This window comes from Ursus maritimus, unplaced genomic scaffold (genome assembly GCF_017311325.1).
Source record: "Ursus maritimus isolate PB19 unplaced genomic scaffold, ASM1731132v1 scaffold_2, whole genome shotgun sequence".
NCBI lineage: Eukaryota > Metazoa > Chordata > Mammalia > Carnivora > Ursidae > Ursus > Ursus maritimus.
The window spans coordinates 22,094,689-22,113,981 of record NW_024424452.1 but is presented as its reverse complement, the minus strand read 5'-3'; the positions used below and the strand labels follow the sequence as shown (position 1 = coordinate 22,113,981).

General features: G+C 45.0%; 1 protein-coding gene across 5 annotated transcripts in view; it reads left to right on the top strand.

The window, feature by feature from the left end:
* OTOA (otoancorin) overlaps window positions 1–17,041 on the top strand; it is a 66,020-nt gene extending 48,979 nt beyond the window's left edge. For 4 of the 5 annotated variants that reach the window (XM_040635223.1, XM_040635225.1, XM_040635227.1 and 1 more), the window contains 6 exons: window positions 1,404–1,559; window positions 8,357–8,499; window positions 8,720–8,856; window positions 9,397–9,494; window positions 12,589–12,784; window positions 15,225–17,041. In XM_040635223.1, the coding sequence (XP_040491157.1) occupies window positions 1,404–1,559; window positions 8,357–8,499; window positions 8,720–8,856; window positions 9,397–9,494; window positions 12,589–12,784; window positions 15,225–15,478 (984 nt within the window). In that variant the 3' untranslated portion in view covers window positions 15,479–17,041. The remainder of the gene's footprint in view (window positions 1–1,403; window positions 1,560–8,356; window positions 8,500–8,719; window positions 8,857–9,396; window positions 9,495–12,588; window positions 12,785–15,224) is intronic. The other variant, XM_040635224.1, reaches the window with a different exon arrangement.
* The last annotated feature ends 2,252 nt before the right edge of the window (window positions 17,042–19,293 follow it).

Genomic DNA, 19,293 nt, shown 5'->3' with positions numbered 1-19,293 from the left:
GTGTATGTGTATAAAATGTATTTTTATATTTCATGCATATTATTTCATGTATACTCACACATATATTTGGAAAAAAATAGTATCATGCTCACCCACTCTTCAATAACTTGCTGTCGACACCCAACAGTATAAATGCATATTTTTCCATATCAGAATTATAGATTTATATCAACATTTTAAATAGTTATATAATATTTCATTTTGTGGTTGGTCCTTTTTTTCTGGTCCTTATTTATTTAGCAAATTGGTAGACTTTTAGGTTGCTTATATTTTTTTAATGCCTCAAGGTACATATTTGTACATATTTTGGGGGGCATTTGTCTCATTTTTTACTTAGGCTAAATTCCCAGAGGTGGAATTTTGGGGTCAAAGCATATAAACATCTTAAAAGCTATTACATATAACCAAATTCTCTTCCAAAAAGTATGAACCAATTTATATTCTCAACATAAATAAATGAGGGTATCCTTTACCCCATATCTTTTCAATACCACAAATGATCGTTCTTTTTATTGCTTGTCAATAGGATTGGCTAACATGGTATTCTTTGATTGTTGTTAATGTACAATTTAAAAAATTATGACCAAGACTGAACTCTTTTCCATGTCTGTTTCTTCTTTTGTGAATTTTTTTTTAAAGATTTTTATTTATTTATCTGACACAGAGAGAGACAGCTAGAGAGAGAGGGAACACAAGCAGGGGGAGTGGGAGAGGAAGAAGCAGGCTCCCAGTGGAGCAGGGAGCCCTATGCGGGGCTCGATCCCAGCACCCTGGGATGATGCCCTGAGCCGAAGGCAGATGCTTAACGACTGAGCCACCCAGGCGCCCCCTTTTGTGAATTTCTTGTTTATGTCTTTTTTTTTTTAATCAGTAAAACTTTGTTTCTGTTCTTTCACCACTAATAGAAAACTGGAGGAAGCAAAAATGTTTTGTATTTACAAAGATAAATGGCCTCTTTAGCCAGAAAAAATCAAAACCTCAAACTACAATAAGGAAGATTGTAGCACCCTCCGCCACATCCCCTGAGTTGTCCTTGTCATCTTAGACAAAACCTTAGTCCACTGGCCAGGGACCCTCTCTCTATGTGGCCAAATCAAGATGAGGGCCGAGAAATCAGACCAATAAATTCCCATGATATAAAGTTGTTCTGTTCATGTTGTGTGTGTGTGTATATATATATGCCTATATATACACACACGCATGCACATATATATGTGTGTATGTATATGTATATGTGTATATATGTGTATCTATACGTATATATATATATATTAGAACAAATGCAGTTGTCTTTTTCTTATTGATTTATAAAAGAACTTTACATATTAAAGAGATTTACCCTATGTTTGTTTAAAATACTCTTAGTAATGGTCAGTCTGATCTGGATTTTTTTTCACTTGAAGGTCTGGGACCTGCCTTCTTACTGGAAAGAATATCATATCGCCTCTCTGGGGCGCATTGCTCTGACTCTTAATGAAAGTGAGCTGGAACAGCTGGATCTCAGCTCCATTGACACCGTGGCTTCCCTAAGCCAGCAGACAGAATGGACCCCAGGACAGGTGGGTAGATGTTACTTGATCTTTTAAGTATTCCATTTTGTCTTAATTTTGTGTATATTGTCCTTTATGTCCTTGAACATACAGTATTTATAATAACTGCTTTAAAATCTTGGCTGCTAATTCTGTCATCAGTTATTTCTGAGTCTGTTTCTATGGACTAATTTTTCTCTTAGTTATGGGTTATGTATTTTTATTTTATATGCAAGGCTGGTGATTTTGAGTAGCTAACAGGCATTGTGAATTCTGCATTTTTGAGTGTTTGATTTAGTTGTACTCCTTCCAAGGTTATTGGGCTTTGTTCTGGCATTTATTTATTTTTTAAACAATTTTTAAATTTAAATTCAATTAATTAGGGACGCCTGGGTGGCTCAGTTGGTTAAGTGTCTGCCTTCAGCTCAGGTCATGATCCCAGGGTCCTAGGATCGAGTCCTGCATCAGGCGCCTGCTTAGCGGGGAGCCTGCTTCTCCTTCTGCCTTCCCCTCCCTCTGCTTGTGCTCTCTCACTCTCTCTTTCTGACAAATAAATAAATAAAGTCTTTAAAAATAAATAAATAAATTTGATTAATTAACATATAATGTATTATTGGCTTCAGAGGTAGAGGTCAGTGATTCATCAGTCTTATATAATAACCAGTGCTCATTACATCACATGCCATCGCCCAGTTACTCCATCCCTCCCCCTTGCCTCCCGGCCTCCAGCAACCCTCGGTCTGCTTCCTATGATTAAGAGTCTCTTATGGTTTGTCTCCTTCTCTGGTTTCATCTTGTTTTATTTTTCCCTTCCTTCCCCTATGATCTTCTGTTTTGTTTCTTAGGTTCCACATATCAGGGAGATCATATGATAATTGTCTTTGACTGACTTATTTCGCTTAGCATAATGCCCTCTAGTTCCATCCATGTCTTTGCAAATGGCAAGATTTCATTTTTTGATGGATATTTTTTGATGGATGGCTGCATTATATTCCATTGCATGCATATATGTATGTAGGGCTATATATATATATATATCACATCTTCTTTATCCATTCATCTGTTGATGGACGTCTGGGCTCTTTCCATAGTTGCTGTTATAAACATCGGGGTGCAGGTGCCCCTTCGGATCACTACTGGCATACATTTAAATTACTTTCAAATTAGGTTGATTTTGAGGTTCCTTTTTTAAAATTAATTAGTTAATTAATTGAAAAAATTTTTAAAGATTTTATTTATTTATTTGAGAGAGAGAGAGAGCACAAGCTGGGGGAGGGGAGGAGCTGACTGCCCGCTGAGCAGGGAGCCTGAGGGGGTCTCAGTCCCAGGACGCTGGGATCACGACCTGAGCCAAAGGCAGATACTTAACCAACTGAGCCACCCAGGTGTCCCAAGCCTTCCTTTTGAGCATTATTAGGGTGAGTCCAGAGTGACCTTAATTCTGTAGTTAATTTATCTGTTATTCAGACATGATTATTCTGGAGACTGTGCTCTGTGTATTTCAAGACTCCTCTGTTCTGGCTGGTGGGAATGTGATCTCTTTCCAACTCCACATGAGCTCTGAGAATTGTTCATCCTATCACTTTCTGATGCATCTTCCTGATATTTATGTAGATTTCACTCCTGGCCTGTGTAGAGAGGTCAGTACTCAGCCAGACAGGGGAAGATCTCTCTCTTTTCTGCCAAGTTTCTCTTTTGGTGTTCTCTCTCTCTGAAGTTTCTTACTCTCCAGTACTTACCCCCAACAGATTACAGGTGCCCTGGCCTCTCTGACCTTGAATCTCTGTGTTCCCAGCTCATCTGGATGACCAGGCTTCTTTGGGTTCCCTTTCCTGCTCCCTGGCCTGGAAACTGCTTCTGGGCAATAAGCAAGGGCAATTTTCGGGCTTTCCTTATTTATGTTCCCTCTTTCAGGATTACAGTCCTGTATCCTCTGTTGTCCAGTGTCTGAATACAGTTGTTTCATAAATTCTGTTCAGTGTTCTCATTGCTTGGGAGGTTGGTTTCTGTGTCAGTTAATCCGTCATGCGTTAAAGAAGAAGTTCTCTCCAGAATTTAATTGTTTCCACTGGGAGGGACGTTAACCCACTGTATTGCTAGAAAGGGGAGTTTTAGCTGCTCTGTGGTATCCTCATGCTTCGGCAGCCCTCCCTCAGTCGTCATTTTCAACACTGGGTTTACATATTATCTAATTAGCATCCCCATAAAAAAGTGCCCCTCTTGCATTAATATTTGAAAAAGTCCCAGCATTGACTCCAATCATGCAATGGCCCACCCCAAGCAGTCACTGTGATCGGGAGTAGAATATGGTGGTTGGCCAGGCATGCGTCGGGGAGTGGAGTCCATCTCATCATGGCCCTATGAACTGACAGCGGGGAATGGGAGTGTGGGAGGCTGCATAAGGCCCCCAAAGACATCTGCGCGCCAATCCCTATGATCTTTGAAGATGTTCCCTTATGTGGCAAAAGGGATTTTACAGATCGGATTAATTTAAGGATCTTGAGATAGGATGATTCTCCTGATGAGCCCAGTGTAATCACAAGGGTCCTTATGAGAAGGAGACAGGAGGCCGTGTGACAATGGGAGCAGAAGGACACAGAGAGAGATTTGAAAGCACTAGGCTGCTGTCTGAAGATGGAGGATGTGACTACAGGCAGGCTCTGGAAGCTAGAAGAAGGAAGGAAATAAATTCTCTCTAGAGCCTCCGGAAGGAACTCACCTGGCTGATCCATTTTAGGATTTAGGACCTTTCAAAATTGTAAGGGAATATGTGTTGTGTTAAGCCACCGAATCTGCAGTCGTTTGTTATGGCAACAAGAGGAAACAAATACAGGGCGGTCCACCCAAGGGAAAGCATGGTGTTCTCAAACAAAGGGAGGATGGGTGCTGGGCAGGCAAAACCAATGCGTGTCCCCTAGTCGCATGAGCTTTTTGGAGTCAGGATTGCCATGTCCCCTAAGTCTGAGTGGCACCATTCAAACAGGACGCAATGTGAATTGCACCACCCCCACCCCCACCCCTGGAGCTGGGCAGCATGGAGATCCTGGCTATGAGGATTATGTAAGTCAGTACATGTGAAACATTTTGAACAATGCCTGGCCCATAGTATTCAGTCAAAATCAATTGTTTTCATTGTTGTGGTCGCTGACGCCATCATCATCATCATCATCATCATCATCATCATCACCACCACCACACTTCCTCTCTCGGGCATCTCGCCTCATTTGCAAGACAGTCTAAACCCAGCAATCTGAGGTTCCTTCCATGCGACATTCTATAATGACTGATTTTGACTGTTTGAGAAGTGCCACGTCACGGATATTAAAATCCTTCTACTTATAGTCTGGGAGAAAACAGAAAAATATATCCAACTTAGAAACTAGAGTATCTCTTTCCCTTTGCACCGATTTTAATTCGCATGGATGCCAGTGAGATTTATCAATATGTTTGAAGAGGATATGAAAACCTAACATTTGCATATATCATTTGCAGTCAGTTCTTCAACTTTCACTCCCAATCAAACCCTTAAATGCATGTTTCTAGATTAATAGTCAGACCTGGTGGAACTACATTAACAGAGTTCAGTTTAAAAGCCAATATAAGGGGGAGAAAAAACTATTAGAGAAGCCAGAGGGATGAACGGAGAGATTGAAGTCTTACAGCTATTCATTTTTCAGAGGGCTAATATTGCCTAGAAGTGTTAGTATTAATTGTCTTGGAATCATTACAGATACACTGGTCCAGTCATTCAAGTAAATATATTTTGGCTTATCACCTTGCAGGCTGAGCTTGCATTTTCCAGGTTCCAGTGGCAGGGACAATTTAATACCGCATCTTCAAAGTAATTTTATTTGAATTGTATTTTTGCACTTTCATTTTAAAATGGGCACACCTGATAGTTGGGGAGCACAAATTGTTATGAGTCAACTAATAAAACCTGATCGTGAAGACTTAATAGGAAAAGTTCAAAAGTGACCTCAAATCTCTCTCTTTCTTCTCTTCATACCCAAACATCTTCACTGTCTAAGGGTACAGGCTCTGGAGTTGGAATGCCTGGGTTTTAATCCTAGCACCGTTATTTGCCAGCTGTGTAGCCATGGCTTAGTTACTTTACCTCTCTGGGCCTCAGCTTCCTCATCCGTGAGAATGAGAATAATATTATTACTTCTCAGGGCTGGGATGCCTAGGTGACTCAGTTGGTTAAGTGTCTGCCTTGGGCTCAGATCATGATCCCAGGGTCCTGGAGTCGAGTCCTGCATTGGGCTCCCTACTCAGTGGGGAGCCTGCTGCTCCCCCTGCTTCTGCCCCCCCCTCTCTCTGATAAGTAAATAAATAAAATATTTAAAAAAATACTTCACAGGGTAGTTGTGAAGGCTAGATGAGATGGTGTATGTCAAGTGCTGGTCCATGCAAACATTCAGGAAATATTAGCTATTATTATTTTGGATGTACATTCCCATTCAGAGACACTTAAGTCTGAGTGTGATACTATTGAAACTCCCCTGGGGAACCTTCGAGTTTTGTAATCACCGAGGGCAATTTCATGAAGACACTGATCAGTCTGATTTGCAGAAACAGGAAATCTCCCTGAAGCCAGTCCATCTTGTGAAAGCAGCGATCTGATGCCATTTCAAAGGAGTACATATTGCCTACAACTTCTATAGATCACTCACTCAGATATTCATTCATTCATTTAAAAACATCCTTATCGGACTGAACCGTGTGCCAGGCATCGTGCCAAGTGGTAGGGTTACGATGGTGAACTAGCTGGATATGTTTTGTGTCTCTGGGGATTCTACTTGGTGGTACAAGACAAAAAAGGTGAGCACAGTGAAAAATGTTTTAAAATTGTGATAATTGATAACAGAAAATGGGCAAAGTGTTCATGGAAATAGTCAAGGAGGGAGGCTATTTGAGGTTGGGGAATCGGGCAGTCTTCTCTGGAAAGGTAGCATTTAAACAGACTTGGGGGATGGGGAGGCAAGAGACATGAAAAGTGGAAACCCAACGCCACATTTCCCAATCTTTGCTAACACTTTCTCTTAACACTGTAATGATTCTGACTGTGTGATGGGATGAACTGATGGTAAAAGGATATGGGAAAGCTCACTGGATCCCTGTGACCCTCCCTCCATTCAGATGTTTGTTCTTGGATGTCTCCTTCCCATCTTTGCCTTGTGAACTCTTGTCCTCTTGTTACCTTTTGCACCTGCCCCTATGAGCACCGAGCATCCAGACTTTATTATACAGCTCATCTCCAAAGGATTGACTTGAATCCTTCCTCAGGTCCAACATAGGTAGATCAAATGAATCAGGGTCGTTTCATTACAAGTGGCAGAAAAACCAACTCAAAGTGGTTTGACCACGCAAAGAAATTTATTGGCTCCCATAACTGAAAAGTTCAAGTGTAGAGTTCAGGTATGGCTGGATCCAGAGTCTTCAACACTATGGTCAGGAATCTGTCTCTCACCATTTTTGACCCTGTTTTCCTTTGTGTTGGCTTCAGTCAGAGGCAGGCTCTTTGCATGTAGTGAATTCTAGCAAATCCAGGTGTTTATCCTTTCAAGGTTCAGTTCAAAGTGAAGAATGTTCTCCTTCCAGAGAAAGAAGGCTGTCTTATTCTGCTATTTCAATTAGGATATCCCTAGTTATTCCAGTCAAAGTCCTGGTTGGTTTTGACTGGATCACAGGCCCAGTCTATAACAAATCATGGCAGCCAGGCTAAGAGATGACTTTACCAGTCAGGACTGGGTCATAGCATCACCACTGGAACTCAGAAGTCAGCTCCACCTGAACAATGTGAAGTAAGAGTGTGGGAGGGGTAGCTCTCCAGGGAAAGTCATGAACAATGAATGGCTACTGTGCAAGAATTTCAGCGACCCTACACAGCAGTCCCCTTAAATCAAAGCTCACTGAAGAGATCCCTTTGTGGTTTTCAATACCAAAGCATTTGTTACACTTCTCTCTGGAATTGAAGAGAGAGGGACAAACCTATTAACGTAGGGCTTTAGAGAAAGAAAAATTCACCATGGCTGAGATCGTCAGGGAAGACTTCAGGAAGAAGGTAACATTTGACTTGAACCCTCCAGATAAAAAGATGGTTGGATTTTAACAGTTGGGAAGGCAGGAAGCACATTTCAGATGGAGGGACTGATTTGAGCTAAGGCAGAAAAGCAGACTATTAAAAGGTTTTGTCAGAAAGTTCTGGAAACTCAGAGCGCCTGGGTGGCTCAGTCGGTTAAGTGTCTGACTTGGGCTCAGGTCATGATCCCAGGGTCCTGGGATCGAGTCCCGCATCAGGCTCCCTACTCAGCAGGGGAGCCTTCTTCTCTTGCTCCCTCTGCTGTCTCCCCCTTTATCCTTTCAAGGTTCAGTTCAAAGTGAAGAATGTTCTCCTTCCAGAGAAAGAAGGCTGTCTTTCTTGTAATCACCGAGGGGAAAAAAAAGTTCTGGAAACATGCTGGAAAAGTTTGGATCCTGATGCAGGAGAACTTAAGTGAGCACTCATTTCATGAGTGACTGAAGAAAATAAGCTAGCAAACACAGACACAGGGTAAAGTTCCTTTAGTGCTGGTGAAGGATACAAGAGTTTCATTGCCAAAACACACCTCTCCGGATGAGGGGACGTACTCACTAGAAGCAGCACCTTAGGGACATGAACCCGGAGGCAATGGCTAGGATGGTTTGGATGGGGGGGGGGTTACGTCCAGGGGAGTACAGTGGGGGATTGGTTAGGAGGTTACAGCTATAACTCAGTTATCCCCTCAGGCCTTGGGGTTCTCATCATCCCTGGATAATTCATCTTTTATTCTTCCTTATTTTTCTAGGCTAAATCCATTCTGCAAGGGTTCCTGGAGGATTCAGGCTACACTATCCGAGATCTGAAGAGCTTCCACTTAGTAGGACTTGGTGTAACCCTGTGTGCTATGAATGTCACCGAAATCTCCCTCATAAGGATCTCAGAATTCAGGTAACCAAACCAGTAGTGTTCAAAATGGCAAATGATTGATCAACCAGTTCATTCATTCAGTGAGATGTTTTCTGCTTTCTGATGCTTTGCCACTTTTCTGGGTTAAAATAAGGAGTGGAATCAGCTGGATCCTTTCTGGAAGCTGGGCCTACCTACCTTCTGCACACCCGTCGTGTCTGGAGTCTCCCAGGCTCACACTATATCCTTCCCTCTTAACCAGGGTGGTGGTGGCCAGAATCGGGACCCTGCTCTGCAGCACCCATGTCTTGGCCGAGTTTAAGAGGAAGGCAGAAGTTGTATTTGGTGATCCCACCGAGTGGTCCGGCTCTGTCCTACAGGAGCTCGGGACTATTGCAGGTAAGAGGCACCTCGAACATGCCTTCTCTCCCTTTCCAACCTGACATCTGGGGACAAAAGCAAAAAAAAATAGTAATAAAATAATAATAATAACAATAAAAGAATCCTTGGCTGTATGTAGTGAACATCTCTAAAGTTCCAGTAGAACCTAGATTCATGACTTGAGGTTGCAGAGGAGGGGTCTACAAATCTGCTCTTTCAACAAGCTCTCTTGATGGTTCTGTGCACACTAAAGTGGTTTAGGATGTGATTTAATTGACTTCTAAATAGTTTTATACACAATCTGAAATTACATAAAGTGAAGCTCCTTCTGGGCCTACTTTTCGTTGTAGGAGACCAATCAGGGCTAATGTGACCCACTTTTTTTTTTTTATCAGAGTTGATTAAGGAACTTGATTCTCCAGTGTGATTTTCAAGGCTTTTTGTAAGGAATGACGCTTGCCTAGAACACACAGATCTGTACATTATGCAGCACCATTAATAAACCAGTGGAGTTCCGATGGCTTGAACTAAACCCTCGTGATTCCTTTTTCTCCCCAGCTGGATTAACTAAGGAAGAGCTCCAAATGCTGGACAAGGATTTGATGCCATATTTCCAGCCATCAGCAATCAAATGCCTTCCTGATGAGATATTCAAAGTAGGTACTCAGTTCTTCAAGGAGAATAGGAGCTTGACCCCATTTCAAATCACATTGGGGAACAGATGGCAGGCCTTGGATTCTAGGGGCTTGCGACCAGATTTCTGCTGATAGGGCCAGAGAAGAGCTTTTGCCAACAGTGAATGGGTCACAAGATAATTTTAGGTTTAAACACATTTTTTCCTTAAAATTTTATGTTTTAATTTGTATTTATTTTTATGATTGTCCTCTCTTCATAGCAAGTGGTATTGATTTTCTATTTATGATGGTATGACAGGCTCATATTTCTTTGTCTAAAACCCTTGGGGACAGATACATTTCAGAATTCAGAATTTTCCAGATTTTAAAAAGATCACTCTGTGAATCTCCAGTATGTAATTTAACACCCCCAGCAGTGTCTGGGGAAGCACCTTACACATGAATATTTCTGTGAAGAAGTCAGTGATGCCACACTAATTGGAATAAATAGAGACTATAAATGGCCTTACGTCAATACAGGTTTTGCAGGCAAATAAGTTTGTCTTAAACTTTGGGAAAAACTTTCAGTTTTGAGATTTTTTTTTTGGACTTCAGAATTGCTGGTGAGGGATTATGGACCTGTATAACATTTCCTTTTTAAATAAATCGAAGTAAAAATATTTTAGTTGATTTAAAGAAAAGTATTGAGAAAACCTCAACAGGACAGGTGAGAAACTGCTATAGAAGGAATTGAGGAGGTGGCGTTGGATCAACTGAGGTTAGGGAAACAGGGTAGTCTGTGAGGGGTCCTTGCTCTGTGTCCCCAAACAAGCTTAGGGGAGTGTTTGGTGGGGACAGTCTGCTCTGATGAGGAGTGGCCCTGGTGTTTCTTGCTTGCTGGGTAACGTGGAAATAAATTCTAGCCACCACAACTGTGGAAGACACACAAACGAGGTTGGGCAAACTCCCGTGATGCCCCATCACTGGTTCATTTCAAGACAGATAGCCGACCTTGAACGACTTCACAACACAGGACAGTTTCCAGCACAGAGCAGGTGAAATAGCTGTTTGGCCGGAAATAAATAGTAGTCCTGAAGGCTACGGAGCCTCCCCTCTGGGGTTTTCTGCAGGGCATAGGCAGCTTGGCTCTGGATGCTGGCATGTTGCTGAGCACTTTCCCTTGGTCTTGTTTGGAGGGCACTTTGTAGTTGTTTCCTTGTTCAGGGATTTGTCTTTTTCTGAAACTCCTAGGTGCACCTGGGGTCACACTGGTGAAGGAGTATAACCTAGCGCCTTCAGGGCTTTAGGAGTAATGTAAGACAGTGCTGTGGCCTGTGGCCCGGGTAGAGTCCGAGGTGAACTGTGTAAGCTTAGCCCTGTCTAAATGAGGAAGCTGCTTCTCATCTGTGGCACGTCAAGGAAGTGTGACAATGTGGGCCCAATATTGCTGGATCTTCCTTCTAATTTTTTAAAATTATTTTATTTAAGATTCCAGAGGTCTCCATTTTCATGTGAAACCTGCTGATAATTAAATGTTGGCAATCACTTCGAATTTATTTTTTTAAAGCACAGTCCAGTAGGCCTAGAGATTCAACCTGGCCTGTGGGTTGCAAGTTCGCCATATTGGAAAAATAGGTAATTTGTAGAATACAGACTCTGTGTTAATGGTAGATGGAAGGCGTAAGCCAGAAGAGTACCTGTGGTGTGTATGCGTGTGTGTGTGTGTGTGTGTGTGTGTGTGTGTGTGAGGGAAGAGGTGATGCCAACCTTGCATGACGGGTTAGCTAGGTCGGAGATAACGTTCCAGGCAGAAGGAAGTGGATGGAAAGGTGATGCCTCCTGAGGCCTACAGATAGGGGTGCTCATTCTCCTGCAGTGAAGAGTGCCTGGGGGGAAGCAGCTGGACAGGTGGGCTTGGCCCAAAGCATGAGGGCCCCATTGCCACCTTCAGGAGCTGGAACCGTGTCTTGGAAGTGGGGGGCAGGAATGGGTTCTAAGCAAGGGAATGACACAATTCCAGAGAAACATCTCCCTAGACAGAGAATAAGGAGAGGATAAAAAAGGAAAGAGGAGTGGATGAGGGGGCATAACCCTTTCCCAGAATCTTGGGGGTCCTTAGAAAATAAGCAGCATGACTTTAGACACCTCTCTACAAATTCAGAATCCTGCCATCCCATCTCGTTCCAGACCTACTGTAACTAGCCACAAGTCCTCTGAGCTAGAAGCAACTTCAGTAGACCTCTTGTTTCAGGGTCCTCAAAGACATAGTGTACTTGGCAGAAGTTCCCACTTCCAATGGCTGTGGCAGACGTCACTAATAGATTATCACACCGTTCCTCCACTGAGCCCTCGCAGGATCACCCCCCTTGCCCCCCCCCCCCACCAAGGTGTGCAGGCAGTCACTCCAGAGGATCAGAATCCACACAGGAGAGGAGTTCTCTGCATCTAGTCCAAAAGCCCAGAGAGGCTGTGAAATTTGCTCAAGATCACACAGCTAGTATAGGGATGCAGATTCAGATCTTTGGCCTTTAGGCTTGTGTTTTCTCCTCTATGCCAGTGTTTCTCAGGTGGGGGACTTGAGATGTCCCTGGGGGACTTGAGACTTCCTTGGGTGGGGGGTGGGGGGAAGCATCTCGCACTGAATTAAACAACATTAAATCACACGGTGAGAAAAATCACGACTTTCTTTTCAACTCTCCTTTAATGCTGATTACTTCAAGGAGGAAGTCTCAGTTTGGAGCTAAAATGCCACCTCTATAACACTTAAAGTCTCCTTCTCTTCATGATTATTTCTTAAGAGGCCTTGGGTTCAGACATTGTTGGCCAACAAATTGGCCAGCTAGAATTCAATAATGTTCATTTCTCTTGGCTTATTGTTAATGATTACTGATGGCAGGTTACTCTGATCTTCCATTTTTGGAAATTTCCACCTAAAATTTTCCTTTTAAAAAATAAATGTATTCTAGTAGTGAAAAGAGCGATGTGATTTTAAGGGAAAATCTCAAGAGGAGCACACACGGGTATGGCAAAGTTGTGCGGGCCCTGGGCGGATGACCGAGGTTTGGCAAGGCCGCGGAGGGGCCCCTCTGAGGGCGCTGCCCCCCCCCTTTTGTTATGTCTCCTTTCTCCGCTGCAGGAGCTGTCCGCGGAGCAGATCGCCTCCTTGGGCCCCGAGAACGCCGCGGTGGTGACCCCAGCCCAGCGCCGGCAGCTCAGCACGTTGCAACTGCAGAGCCTCCAGCGGGCACTAGATGGCGACAACACTCGCTCGTGGCTGGACACGCCCCCGAGCGCCAGTCCCACCCGGACCCCTTCTTCCAGTTCTCCTCCTGGTGAGCGGGACAACCCTCTGCCCGGGCCCCCACCCTAGCCCCCTTCCCTGTCCCTTAGTACCCCCCTGCCCGGCCTGGGGCGGGGAGGTTCCTAAGATTCAGAGTGGGGTCTCTCACAATCTTCAGAGACTCTGCATTCAAAGAAAAATCCAAAGTCCCTACCAAGCATGTGTAAATGACGCTCAACTCTGGTTGTGCTTTCAAATCACCTGGGGGAACTTGTAAAACAGCCTGTTTCATGGACCCCACCCAGAACTCGTTGAATCAGAATCCCTCAGGACTGAATGCATTTCAGTGGTTCCATTGCATCCTACCTCCTTTCATTGACCAGTATTAATTAATAAATTCAACCAGTATATATTGGGCACCTACTATGAGTCAAGCAGGAGCTGGGAATACAGAGATGAGCAAGTCAGGTAAGGCTGTCTTGTAAATGAACAAGATGATTTCACATCTGGGAAAACTGGGGAAGGAAGGAGGCAGAGGGAGGTGGTGGTAACTAGGGCTGATCTAGAATAAGGGGGTTGGGGATGTGTGGCTTTCCTTGCCTTTCTTATTCCTCTCTTCCTTCCCCCTCTGTCAGTTCTTTGTGACCCCTTCTGTCTTTAGTGAGCACCATCTTTGGACAAAGCATGCTGTTGGGCTCTGGGGAGATGGCAGTGACCAAGCCAGATGTGTCCTTGGTGCTCACTGAGCTCTCAGTCGAGCATGGGGGTGAGGGAAGGTATACATAGCCTGGTGACCATGAGGTAGTATGACCGGTGCTGTGACAGGGAACACACGGGCGAGACAGCTGACCTAGGCTTGGGGGGATTGGGGGGTGGCCATAGAAACTTACCAGAGACAGTAATGTCTAAATTGCAGCCCAGGCTGGGGGAGAATATGGACTCAGCCCCATGGGGCTGAGCGTCCCAGGTAGAGAGAGCAGCACGAGCAAATACTCAGTGAGCAAAAAGAACTTGGTGCTCAAAACCTCCATTCTATCTTTTTCTGATGTGAATCTCTCCCTCTGTCTGCCCCAGCCTTCCCTTGTGGATAGAGAACTGGGGGTTCCCAAATTCTGCAGCCACAGGTGGCCAGAGGTGGCACTTGCAAGCAGGAGCTGTGACCTTTGATTTACTACTATTGTTATTTTTTCTTTGAAGATTTGTTTATTTATTTATTTATTTATTTATTTATTTATTTATTTGAGTGGGAGAGGGGAGAGGGGCAGAGGAAGAGGGAGAGAGAATCCCAAGCAGACTCCCCACTGAGTGTGGAGCCTAATGCAGGGCTCGATCCCAGGACCCTGAGATCACGACCTAACTGAAATCAAGAGTTATACACCTAACCAACTGAGCCACCCAGGCGCCCCCATTTAAAAATTATCTTTAAATATTGTGTTTTGTGTGTATTATATAACATACACAAGAGATAATGCACAGGATTCAAAATGTGTAAGGGCTGAAAAGGAATGCAGTGAGGTGTCTCCCTCTGTCCCCTGTCCCCTCGTCACCTAGTTTCCTTCCCCAGAGGCAAGTAATGTTAGCAGCTTCTTGTGTATTCGTCTGGAGATGGTCTATACACATCCATAGATTATCTCTGCACTTTTATAAAAGGTTGTTATACCCTTTGTTCTGCCCCTTGCATATCTCACCTAACAATATATCTTGGCGACAGTTCTGTATCTGTACATAGGAGCCGTACAATTGTTGATTTTCTGGCTACACTGTAACTGTATTTAACCAGCTGTCTACAGATGGATATTTCCGTTTTTTTCTTTTTCTTTTTTTAACTATTATGAACAAGGCTTCAGGGAATAACCTCTTATCATTTGCATCTGTTTGAGTCTGTCTGCAAGATAAAATCTTCAAAGTGGGATTGCTGGGTCGGAGGGTGCATGCATTTGTAATTTTGATGGATATTGCCAAATCCCCTGTAGAGAAGCAGGACCAAATTTCCCTTGAACCAGTAGGGTCGGAAAGTGGTGTCCCCGCAGGACCCTAGATGCCCTTCTCCTTCCCTTCACTCCACAGGCCCTTCCTGGGGTGAGGCCCTTAATCTCTTGTTTCCTAAGCTTCATTATCAGGATCACCTGGGAGGAATCCTTAAAATACAGATCCCTGGGCCTCATCCTGGGCTTGCTCAATCACAGTCTCCAGGGGAGGATCCTGGAATCTGCATTTTTTCCCTAAGATTTTATTTATTTATTTGAGAGAGAGAAAGAGATTGTGTGTGTAAGTGAGAGAGAGCGCGAGTGGGGGCTGGGGCAGAGGGAAAGGGAGAAGCAGCTCCCACTGAGTAGGGAGCCCAAAGTGGTCTCAATGCTAGGACCCTGAGATTGTGACCTGAACCCCCTGAGGAATTTGCATTTTTAACAATCTCCTCAGGTGACTCTTAGGATTAAGGCAGCTCTGCTACAAGCTGATTCACACAATGTCATTTAATTTTTACTCCCCAGCGTCCGTCCCCCCCTCCCACCTGAACGCCCCCTGCTTTGGAGTCATTATTCCTGTGTCTGAGAAGAGCAAGCAGCATTCTGGGAGATCGAGTGGTGCAGAGGGAGACCCAGGGAGCTGGCGGCATGCTGTGTCTACCCTCCTCGGGCTGCTGAGACCTTGTGTGCACTCCTGTCTCCTTCTAGGAGTCCCTGTCACCTGGGGTCCTTGGCTTGCCTGTCCTCTACTGGTTCTCCTGCCCAAGACCGTGTGGTGAGCAGCACGTGCACATGGCCCTTCAGTGCCTGAGCAGCTGGCCCCGCTGAATGGAAACAGAGGCACTTCAGACTGTGAGAGCCCTACCCCAACCCACAGCCTCCACTGGGGCAGGGAGACCCCAGGGCTTTGCAATTTAAAAGGCACTGAAAGGAAGGGTAATTGTTAAAAACTATCTTAGAAAGTTCTTAAGCTGGCCTGTGTCCTCAGCAGGGAGCCATTCTCTGCCCCCTGTCAGCCACTCTTGCTTTCCAGCTTGGAGACAGAGAAATTGTGGGGAGGGAAGGGTGTTTTCTGTCAATAGCATAGAGGACCTTACCTATTAAGTTACTGCCCTCCCTCCAGAAAGAGATGCCAGGGAGTGGCAGGCACTGTCAAAGGCACCACTTTAGCCAGGGCCTGATCTGGCTTCTTCTCTGGCTTAATGTGCCTCCCTCGGAGCTGTAGGCTGCATTGGATTTCTCCTTCTTAGATATTTAGCAGGGCTGAAATAAATGAATCCCTCAACAGAAGCCAATATTCCTGCCTGATTGCTGGGACTAATTGATGTTTTGGTGGGCCTTGCATTGCTTGGAAATTAAAACATTTAACACGGCTCAACGTTAAATCAATTTTTAAATACATTTTCCAGATTCCTTCTGTTTCCTTGGGAGTCAGCTGAATGAATGGCCGTGGACTTACCAGTTAAGCTTTCAAAAAATTCCTTTTTTGACAAAAGTGGTGGCTCTCCTGGTTTTAAGTTGCTCTGGGCTTTGGAGATGGGTTGAAATAGAAGAAAATACATAGTGTAAGTCCGTCACCCATGTGATTACTGCCCAGCAGAGCAAAGTCAGCCCACTGGCCCAATCCTTTTGGAGGCTGGGAGGGATGGAGTTCCTTCTGGAAATCTGCAGGATGCTGTTGGCCTTCGGCTCAGGAAAGGGGGATGGCAGTGTCCTTTGCCCCCTGCCAGGCGTTACACCATCTCAAAAACAAAAATCGGAGTTATTTCTCATGACTTCCCTTAGGTAGCCAGTTAGGTGTCCCGGGCACTTGTGTTCTGCCACCAGCATGCCCTGCATTCTCTTCCTGGTCACGTGTCCACAGTAGACGTCTCATTTAGATAAGATGAAAAGGCTGCCCAAGTTCCCAAACATCTCTGGCGTTCCATAAGAGGTGGGTGGATTTTAAAAAGCAGCATGGGTAGGTGTTGTAGAGACTGGTGTATTTTCAGATGTCACATGCAGTTATTCTAGAACATTGAAAGACTGGCATATGGAAGGTGTGGCCCCACAGGTGCTTTGTGGGGTCTGATTTGGTTCGTCGTTCATCCCGGCAGGGAAATGGTAGCTCACGTGGCTTCTCAATCACAGATCATTGATCTTGTTACTGACAGCACCAGCCCCCCAGTTTAGCTGGGCCAGACTGGCTGATCAGAGACGGGGTCGCATGAGAATGGGTCTGTGCAGGTTCCGATCGGGTCCAAGCAGCCTTGGATCCAGCTCAGTATTCCCACTTTTTCCTTTGGCCTTGGCTTTTCCTGGGGAACATCAATAAAGACAACTTCCCTTTGAGTCAGACTTGACGCTGCCAATGACATGGAGCTTTTGTGCCTCACCTTCCCTTCTTCTTCTTCCTTTTTTTTTTTTTTAAGATTTATTTATTTATTTTTTGCGGGGGGGAAGAGACCACGAGTGTGCATGGGAGCAGGGAGATGGTCAGAGGGAGAGAGAGAGAGTCCTCAAGCAGACTCCCTGCTGAGCATGGAGCCCGACATGGGGCTCCATCCCAGGATTGTGAGATCATGACCTAAACCAAAATCAAGAATCGGCTGCTTAACTGATTGAGCCACCCAGGTGCCCCATCTCCCCTTCCCTTCTTTTTTTTTTTTTAAAGATTTTATTTATTTATTTGACAGAGATAGAGACAGCCAGTGAGAGAGGGAACACAGCAGGGGAGAGGGAGAGGAAGAAGCAGGCTCACAGCAGAGGAGCCTGATGTGGGGCTCGAACCCAGAACGCTGGGATCACGCCCTGAGCCGAAGGCAGACGCTCAACCGCTGCGCTACCCAGGTGCCCCTCCCCTTCCCTTCTGATCATTTGGTTTTGATTAAATTCCTGGACCCTTGTCCCATGCTAGATGACAGCGGTGGCTCCCAGAGGGCCCGCTCTGCATCAGGCACTGCTCTAAGGGCTCTGCCTGTATCATTAGCTCTCTTCGTTCTCATCACAACTCTTCCAGGTGGATGCAGTTATGATTCCCATTTTCCAAGTGAGGGGCCTGAGCCCGAGAGGTTAAGGGACTCTAGTCTAAGGCCCCTCAGATAGTAAAGATTGGGATCTTGACTTTTTACCTCGCACTGTGCTGCCTCCTGGATGAGTATCTTTTAACTTCTCCAATAAGTTAGATCAGAGAGAGATTCTGTAAATCCCTTCACCTCCTTCTCTGGCGGGAGGCCAGCTTGCCTCACAGCACATATAATTGGTAATTGCCTCAGGCAGGAAGACAAATCCAGCTTATGCCCTGCAGGACCCCTGGGGTCTCAGGTTGAGATGCGCAGTCCTTTGCATGCAGGGAAGCAGCAGGTCATGCTGCCAGGTGCTGCTCCTGTTCACCTTTCAATGTCAACCCTGCCCTTGAATTCCCAGCCTCCATCTTTACAACCCCCCCACCCAGCCACCCATGCAGGGATGGTCACTGACTCCCCTGCAGTTTACAGGGTACTGGCCATGGCCCCGATTGGTCAGGACCTGCCCCATCGTGGGTATCAAATATTTGAATATCACGCAAGTGAGATCCTTTCATGGAACTCCCACCTTCAGGCCCACTCCAGAGGCTGAACCTGGCTTGATGGGGGCTGGAAGTGTTCCTGAAATTTCAGTATGCCATCCAGCCAGTGGGAACTAGAATTACATTATTCTTTCTAGTCCTGGTGCCCAGGGAGTCACCACAGCTACTGGGGATGGGCTGCGTGGCCAAGGAGAGGTAGCTGTGTCTTTGGGGTGTGTGTGTGTGTGTACCTGGCTTTACTAAAGAAATGCTGTCATGATGGAGAGTGACAACACAGAAAGGACTTAATATTAAGTATTTGATATTTCTTTGTCCTTAAACGTTTGCTGCCCATTCTTACCTTTAAAAACATCTGTATTGCTTCCCTGGAAAACATATGTATAAAATTTTTTTTTAATTTTAAAAATTAAATTAATTAAAAAAATAAAATTCAACGCTGCAGAATTTCCAGGCCACAGAGTGACGAGGTGGGACCTCTCCAAAGTGTGTGTTGGAGTGAGTACCAGCTCTATAAATCCATCCCAGGCGTCCAGTGACTCCTTGGATTTTCAGTCACTTTAGGGGATTCATTTAATACTTCTCTGCTTTTATGCCTCAGTTACTGATTGTTTCTGAAAGGGATATGGGCTTGTCTGACCTTTGGACAGATATCTGCAACTTGCCTGCCTTCCTGGTCTTCCCCTCCATCCTGGCCTTTGATAAGTTAGACTAGGCATATGCTGATGGGACCTGGAGGGAGAGGCTGTCCTTAGACAGGAGAAGACTAAGGAATTGGCTTCAGTCTCTGAAATGCTCTGGAACATTCCTATGTGTGGTGGCCTAAATGACCCCAGTTCCTTTGATTCCTCCCTTGATTAGGCTTATACATCCAAGCCTTTGCCATGTAACTTTGTCACGCATCTCAACACTGCTTGCTTTGGGCTTTGGTTATTGGAACGTGAGCAGAAGTGGTAGATTCCACCAACAACCACCTTAAATGGGCTCACATGATTTAGCCATGATTTAGTAGTTGCTTCTCCATGTGAGGCAACATGTAGATGAGGAGAC